Source organism: Primulina tabacum, chromosome 10 (genome assembly GCF_025594145.1).
Source record: "Primulina tabacum isolate GXHZ01 chromosome 10, ASM2559414v2, whole genome shotgun sequence".
In the NCBI taxonomy this organism is placed as follows: domain Eukaryota; kingdom Viridiplantae; phylum Streptophyta; class Magnoliopsida; order Lamiales; family Gesneriaceae; genus Primulina; species Primulina tabacum.
The window spans coordinates 2,049,057-2,057,534 of NC_134559.1; the positions used below are offsets into that span (position 1 = coordinate 2,049,057).

At 35.7% G+C, this 8,478-nt stretch overlaps 1 protein-coding gene across 4 annotated transcripts; it reads right to left on the reverse strand.

The window, feature by feature from the left end:
- Nucleotides 1-2,075: 2,075 nt before the first annotated feature.
- On the reverse strand, nucleotides 2,076-8,204 carry LOC142504774 (UDP-glycosyltransferase 83A1-like). 4 transcript variants are annotated; one of them, XM_075617580.1, is made up of 4 exons: nucleotides 8,067-8,204; nucleotides 5,915-5,982; nucleotides 3,375-3,797; nucleotides 2,076-3,055 (listed from the first exon to the last, which is right to left on the reverse strand). In XM_075617580.1, the coding sequence occupies exons 2-4, from the start codon at nucleotides 5,943-5,945 to the stop codon at nucleotides 2,166-2,168; spliced, it is 1,344 nt and encodes a 447-aa protein (XP_075473695.1). In that variant the 5' UTR covers nucleotides 5,946-5,982; nucleotides 8,067-8,204; the 3' UTR covers nucleotides 2,076-2,165. The 4 variants fall into 4 exon arrangements, with proteins under 4 accessions (XP_075473695.1, XP_075473693.1, XP_075473692.1 ...); XM_075617578.1 differs by having other exon boundaries at nucleotides 5,915-6,348; XM_075617577.1 differs by having other exon boundaries at nucleotides 5,915-6,330; nucleotides 8,048-8,204.
- Nucleotides 8,205-8,478: the final 274 nt, after the last annotated feature.

An 8,478-nucleotide genomic window follows, 5' to 3' on the forward strand; every position in this document is an offset into this window, starting at 1 on the left:
GATGAATTTAATAAATAGATATAAGATATGAATATATAAAATCCGACCCATACCCCACCATTGCCATCCCAACTTATACCTCCAACAACACCATTCCCCCTTCCCCGTCACAACGCCACCCTATTATCTCCTCCCCCCAACATCTTCCTCGCCACCGCCGACATTTCCGCCTTCATGGCTTTCAGCCCAAGAATCTCCAGTGCCGCCAGCTCAAAAGGCATCAAAAGAAGATCTCTGTACTCCAAAAGAAGGCGGCCGTGCACCCCTCACAACACCCGTCGGAGGCCCACCCACGTCGTCGTAGAAAGCGGCGCTACGTCCGTATCCGATAAGATGGAGGCCCTCAAGAAGCTCATCCCTTCACACGACGAGGAAATAAACCCCGACCAGCTGTTCCAGCAAACCGCCGAATACATTGTACTGCTGAAAACCCAGGTTCTTGTTCTGCAGAAATTGATCGACTTTTACGGATCCCAGTCTCCTGAAAACCAAAGCTCTATATAGTATGAAGAGAAGGAATAAAGACCAAGAAAAACGATGGTTTTGTTTGGGTTGGCTTAATTAAAATATTTTATTATTTTAAAAAAAACGAGCTTAAATCTTGCTGATATGGTATCTAGAATTCGTATTAATTTATTTCTTTGTTATATATGGAAAGATTTCATCATCACCCTTCGGCGAACCCGGTATTATGGGGGAGAGTGATGTATTTTGAGTGCCGGAAATTTTATTACCAAAAATCTGAATTTTATTCTCAGTTAATGGAGTTTATTTATGTAATGGATTGTTTTGCTGGTTAAAAATTTGATCTAAAGTTACTGATTATGGTATGAGATAAGAAGATGATGAAGTGAATAATAGTTATCTGAAAATACCTTTAAAGTACACTTACTTTTCATGTTGAATTCTCCTAATATATTCAAACCAATTGAATCAAATGAAAATGTGTTCCCTGTTTTAGAGGACAAAACCATCCCTTCCCCACTCTGTGCCACACCATTTGGCAGCAAGAGCATGCCGATGCCTGCCGGCCAGGCAGATGTAATTTTCAATTTGCATAATAAATTAATGGCATAAAATAGAGAACTCGTATTATTCATGGAGTACACACACATTTGAATCAGTAATGTATATATACTAAAAAGTTTAAAATTTATGTGTAATAATATTGTTCAACATGTCATATCTGGTGGGAATGGGAGTGATAGTAATTTGCAAAGATTTGAGATGATACATGAGAGAAACAGACAAAGGGTGCCCCCCATTGTAAAGGCGTTCACATGCCATGTCATGGGAAGGAAAGGACAAGGGCCTTTAAACAGACATGAGTGCACACATTTGGTAAATTATTTTGTCTCTTCTTTAATCTTGAGTTGCCTTCTATTTCTTTATCGGGATCATCTTTTCCCGAATATACATACCGCACTACTATATTTTAGATGGATATTAGACTTATATATATATATATATATATATATACACATGTGTGTGTGTGTACATATGTATATTTGAATTTTTTTTTGGTGAATCATGATCATTCTCATATATGATTGGTCATTTCTGTCGTTTATTTAAAGTTCTCATTTATTATGATGATCTCTCGACTTCTATGGCGAGAAATTCTCCTTGTGTATGAAAATTATTGGTTTGGAGTGGACCTCATTCAAAAAGATGGATCGTGGCTATTAGGATCCACCACAATCTAATAGTTGACAATACACTGGAAGAAATTTTCTTTGTATTACTTAACTTGTCGACAGATGTGGTCATAATACATATTGTATCCATCTTGTTTTCATAAAACAATCGTAAAAGTTTTAAGTCCATACCATAACATCCCTCCATGGTTTCAGGAAGAGATCGTATAATTGATGTTTACTGTAGGTTTTTAATAAATTCACGTGTTTAATGTACCTACCTACACAGCGAAGCAAGATTGAGTCACTTTACTAAAGCAATTCATCCAGACATGGCCTTGCGCTGGATTCTGACTCCTCAATAAATTTGGTTTACCAATTACCGTTTTACCCACTACTTTTTTTTTTTTCGGTTTTTAAATATACATTTTTGAGCGCGCGCACACACTCACTATCAATCTATCATACAGCCATTATATCTCAGAGACGTGTGAATCTTGATCTTGAAATCATTCAAATATGGAATGCTTATCCATGGATCCATTTAACGAAATTCATGAAATTTTTGGTAGAATCGCCTCCTTCACAAGCGCTAGCCTGTGTAATTTTCTGGAGTTGCAAAGCTCTTTGCTTAAAAGTATCGTCCCCAAGTACTTGATCCACCTTGTTCTTGATTTCTTCCTTCCGAATGATACCACCATCGTCATGTAAAAATGGCAAGCCAACTTTCCAAATATCGGTAATGTAGCTCCTGTTCATAAATTGATCAGCAAAATAAGGCAAACACAGCATTGGAACCCCGTTGCTCACACTTTCCACGGTAGAATTCCACCCACAATGACTTAAAAAGCAAGCGATTGAAGGATGGCTCAGAACCTTCTGCTGAGGTGCCTCATTTATTATCAGTCCCCGACTCGAAATCCTCTTCAAAAACCCTGCGGGGAATGCCTGGTTTCCTGCACCAGTTGTACTGTTTTCTGCTCTTGTGACCCACAGGAACGGCTTTCCAGTGAGTTCGAGTCCAAGTGCTAATTCTTGAAACTGAGAAGTGCTAAAAATGGTTGTGCTTCCAAATGCTACGTATATAACCGAGTGGACTGGCTGGTGATCGAGCCACTCCAGACAAGTGGAGTCATGTTCCAAGAAGTGGCCTGCCGAGTTTCCAGGCTGATTTCTCGCGAGGAGGGGGCCAATAGGGACGATTTGTGGAGCCAGAGAGAAAGCCCCTGGCTCAAGGTCGTGTATTGAGTTACATATTATCCAGTCTGCTGATTTGATCGTCTCGTTGTTTTGTGTCATTATATTGAATATCACTTTCTGTAGGGACAAACTTCTAGTACTCGCCCAGGTGAAACCCGACGCGTCGATGTTAGGCATGGCTGGAGCAAAGTGGATTGTTTCGTGTTTTAGCGGAGTTCCTGAAATAAATTATCACGTGCATGTATGAGGATCTCTTGAGCTTCACTCACAAAAATTTGTCGAACAATTTTCCCCGGAACAGATTACTAGTAAGAAAAACTTGGAATCGACAATTCTACAATTTCTTACAAAATCAAAAGATGATATATAACAGAAATCATCACATATGTTAACATTCCCGATATATATGTAAGTCATATACAAAAATTAAATTGATTTTATACAGTTAAAAGCTGAAACAAAAGATAAAATAAGTTGTTCGTCAAAAAGCGATTTGGCATCCAAAACTTTTACTACCATTCCAAGAATCTTATTTACCTTCCCTATCAACTATCCCATCTTCAATCATCTTTGGGATATTGAATCCCAACACCAACGATGCAGCTGCTGCAGGCAAGAAAGCCACTGAGCCAATCCCCATCTTCTTCGCAACCTGTTGAATCCTTCCAAAAGACTGATCAGAAATCACACAGCTGAACTTTTCGTCCTCCGAAACTCTGTTTTCTTTGATCATCTGCTCGATTTTCTGTGGCATGCTATCGTACCAAACCTCTAAACTCCTGCCTGGAACAAGCCTTTCATGGGATTGTAGTCCATCTGGGATTGAAACCATACGAATCCACGGTGAGGATGTGTCAACGATGCGGTCGTGTATGATATCTATGTTGACAAAGGTGATCTGAATACCATGTCTGGCTAAGACTCTGGCCAGTTCCAACAGAGGGATCACATGTCCTTGCGCTGGAAAAGGGATCATTAGTACATGGGGTTTTCCCATAGGTGGAATTCTTTTAGAGTTGGGATGAATATTTATTTTTGGATGTTTCAATAATGAACTTGAGAAGGCGAGTTGAAGTAATTATATATAAAACGTTGTGGTCTATATGTTCTTTAATCATTATGGAAAATATTTTCATTTTCAATTTCAACTCTATTTATTTTATTATATCTCAATTTCAACATAACATATTGTATTTAATATTTTAAAATGTACGTAACACAAAAAAACTAAATAACTTTACAAAAAAAAAAAATCAAATTATGTTATACATATTTCACTATCTGCAGTTTTGGTCATCAACATTGTTAAAGTTCGATCTTATTTTGATATTTTAAAAGGATTAAAATACCTAAAAAGTGAAATATACAATACTACAATATAATTTTGACAATGATTCAATCAAATTACTCATAACCAGATCAAAACTTCGAGTAAATATAGTCATAATGGTAAAACTAGAATAATCGGTGTAAAAGAAATTTTGATAAAGTGAAAAGGTTACGGAAGTCCATTTCAACAGATAAATTTGGCCCGAGATAAAACTGTCGCATCATCCCTTGGTTTGAATATCGCATGCGTGAAACACGGTGGTGGTATTCTTTATTAGAATATGATTGAACATTAATTTGGTTAACATATTTTTGGCTTGGACAGATTGATGCCGAAGACAAAAACAGTACAAAAATAGTCTAGTTGGAGTGAAATGACTGGTTAATATTTTGATTAAAAGATTAATATAATATTTACTGGTCTTTTCATGGAAGCTGAGGGTTCAATCGGAACTATGACATTGTTTGATGTTAAAAATAATATATTAGATGATTCTACATCATTGTTGTTTGACTATGTTCTACAAAACAATATAATTATAAATCGTTATATTATCTTATCCCACGAGTCAAGCAATGCCTTCGTGTAACCTTTATATGATACAGTAATAGACAATCGATGTAGAGCCAAAAGTAAACTGCTCCACAGAATGGTCCAAGGCCGGTGGCCCATTATTTTCAATTGAAATCTTGTACAAAAACCACCATTTCTCACTGGTTGACATTATTCCTAGATCGGTCACAGGATATCGTAGAAAAAAATGTTAGAAAAAGATTGATTTTTCCATTGAAAATGTAAACCGATGTCACATTTTTTACACGCATCTTTTGTACCAAATAATTTATGGTCCCGCCTCACTATTTTCTAGCAATGGCAAGTTCATTTATACTCGATTGAGTCGCTTCTAGCTCATATAATGACAAAAAGAAAATGGCAACTTCCAATTTCCATAAAGCTACAGTCAAATTGTCAATCTCAACTGAAGTTTAAGCTGAAGCTCATAATGACTACAATTTAGTCAATGTGGCACAAAGTAGGACATTTTTCAAAATCAGACATCATAACATCTCTAATATGGTGCCAGTTAGAATCAGCAACAAAGCTAAGTCAAAAAAGTCTACATGTGCCGACCAATCTTATACCATTCACTAAAATTTTTGTTTTATTATCTCTAAACTCTATTTTTGCAACTGAATAAATAAGCAGTTAAGTTCTGATGAGGACATACCACAAAAATTAGAGAATCCTAGGTAAACCCCAGAATTTATTTAGTATTAAAGCCTCTGCTCATTTCGTGGTGAAAAACATGCCTTTTTTTCCTGAAAAAAGAAACATACATGAAATTCGAAATCAAAAAAATGATTCCTACTGGACGGACTATCACCCCGGATTCCCTTTCACACATATGAAAAACTGTCAGAAAGGCAGGCAAAATCTGGTATCCTACAGGGAAATCCCAACATAAAATACAAAAAAACTTTTTGGAACATGTTTTAATCAACTACATAAAACCCGACCCTTGTCTTTTCATTGACAGAAAAATATTTTGTTTTCCAGGTTTGGGTGGGCCAGAATAACCACAAGAACAAACTACCTCGTACAGTCGTACTTCCCATAAAGAGCAGAAAAAGTACACAGACGCTTCTAAGTCTAGTCAGATAGTTTCTTTAAAGCCCAATAAGATACTTATTCAACAAGAATCAAGTTATAAATACACACGTACAAATAAACTATGGAAAGAACTTACAATATTTATGTAAGAGAGCCAAGTTCCCCATCTCTTGAGTGTTAGATCCAAATGTGCTGTCATCAAACCTGTGGAAGAGATGCCGAGAGAGAGAGAAAACAATCTTATACATATCAATTACTCGTATCGTACAACTGGTCTTCGAGTTGATCGCCGAGCCATATCCTTAAAAACATACTAAAGTGCATCCAAACAAATTATCTAATTGCTCTGTAATACATAAGCATCTTGCTCCTCCTAAGTCCTCTCCTAGCTTTTTTCGGGCAATATTATGGATAGCATCAACACATGTAATATACTTCCTCAAAATTTGGAAAACAAGGTCATCTTTTTTTTCCCCCCAAAAATCACTTGATTCACTGGCACTGATTTTGGGAATTTTCCCCAGTACTCTTTTACACGCAAAATGAGCAAATCTGCATTGATTTTGCCTGCTGAGAGAAATATAGGACTAAATGAATGGTTTTGATAAAAAAATCCGCAATGAACAAACTGCATGATATCACTCTATATTGATAGCAAGACTTTTGAATCAAGCATGTAACAAGTAAAAAGGTTAATTACTTAAATAACGCGGCATATTATTTGATCAAAATTCAACTCTTCTTCACAACCATGGTTCGCCGGAACGGCCGTTACGCGGCTGGAACGGGAACGGTGACCGCCGTTCCAAAGTTCCAGGGCAAATCGGTGATTGTTTTGTAGCGCTGTTCTTCGACGTTTTATCGGCGATTTAACGGCGAAGCGGAACGGAATGGCCGAGCGGAACTGTTTGGTGTTTAAAAAATATGGTTATGAGATATTCATGGTTCATTACGGTAAGGTATGATAATGGTTATTGTAGATGTTTATTGTTTATGATTATGTTTATTAGAATGGTAATACAATAGTTATGTTATTGATATTATATTTCATAATTGTTGATGATTATGGAAATGAATGTGTAGAATAGAAAGTTGATCTTGAGCCAAATAGGAAATGGAAGTGCAGAAACGGTATGAAAAATGTGGCAGTAGTTGTGATTTTTAGTATAATATCTTGTATATTGATCCAATTGTTGTTAGGCCACTTCCATTAGAAAGATAAGATATAAGGCTATAACTTTCATGTTTTGATAGATCATTTGATTTCTCAACATCTGGTACACATGGAATTAGACATCGTGGATTTGATTATGGGTCGTCTCAATATATTGGTGATAGATACAATGAATCTTCATCATCTATATGGCGGGGTATTGGACGTCATGGTCCCGAGTATAGATCTTCAAGTACAGCTGATAGTTCTACTGTGTATCGTGGATTCAGATACTATAATCGTCGTGACGAAACTCTATTACAAAATTAGTCATCTCATTCTAATGATCTTTCGTCATCTCAATCTAATCAATATCTCTATGGACAATCACGTCAATATCCAAATGTTCGAAATCAATTTAATCTACGAGATAGTGATGAAGAATATAACAATGATTTCGCTCATCCGCGTTACTCTTCATAGTATTAGCTTTGGTATGTTATAATTTTTAATGTGTATTTCTTATTGAACTATTATTGTAAAATAGTTTTGTATTGATATATTAATTTGTAATAACTTCATATATTTTATTTTTTAGTATGACATAATTTATATTTAAATTTTTTTACCAATTTTTTGAATTTATTAATTTTTTTATACGACCGTTCCGCAACATAACATTGAAATTGGAACGGTAGTTGCCGTTCCAAGCACCGCAACCGTTCCGGGCTTCCGGCGAACCATGTTCACAACATATCAAAGTGTCTTGTTGAATAGGTATAGTATTTATTTACACAGAATTTCACCAATTCGACAGTTCTCAATGTGTACATATATGTCAGCACCAAATTTCCACTCTAAATTTCAAGAAAAATCGAACAAGAACAGAAGTTCGGTGAAACCAGAACACTGTTAAAAGAGCAAAAATCTTGACTTTATAAAGTTCAAAAGATAATTGAACTCTATATTGATGACAAAACAAGAACTTATTATACGGAAACCCATGAATTGCTCAATTTAGTAATAACAATACAAAAAGAGGTGTAAAACAAGAAAATGGAAATCAATTCCGAAAGAGAGATCAAAACCAAAATGACAAGAAGAAAAATCAGAAACTAAGTTGGAACATCGTTACCTTTGAAAAGCAGCTCAATCGAGAGAGAATTAGCCACTAGAACAGCACTGAAAACCAAATGTTTAACGGGGGTTTTATTTTCAGTCATGATATTTAGAGGTTTGGAGGTTGGCATAGGTTTCGGTTATCTGGGTCCGATTCCATCAAGCGGGTTCTAAATTTTTCAATAAAGACGTACAAAAAAAAATCATATAATTAAAATTTAAAATTCACACTTAATTTTAAGAATCATAACATAATTTTTATTTTAAAAAAAGCAATATTTAAAAATGACATGTTGATGTTACCAAAATTTTTCCTTCGGGTTCGGTCTGGAGAGCGATTCTTTAAACTTAAATTCGTCTGAGTACCAAACTTTAGGGAGTGCAATATGATAGTGCTATGTGAATATGGAAGTGAATGTCCTTTGTGA

Excerpts from the sequence above, each read along its gene's own strand:
- LOC142504774 (XM_075617578.1), bottom strand. The coding sequence starts at position 6,026 with ATGTATAAGATTGTTTTCTCTCTCTCTCGGCATCTCTTCCACAGGTTT. Across the intron at positions 3,798-5,914 it reads GGCTCTCTTACATAAATATT|CGCAAGGACATGTGATCCCT; the intron begins GTAAGTTCTTTC and ends TCCCTTTTCCAG. Across the intron at positions 3,056-3,374 it reads TGGGATAGTTGATAGGGAAG|GAACTCCGCTAAAACACGAA; the intron begins GTAAATAAGATT and ends AATTTATTTCAG.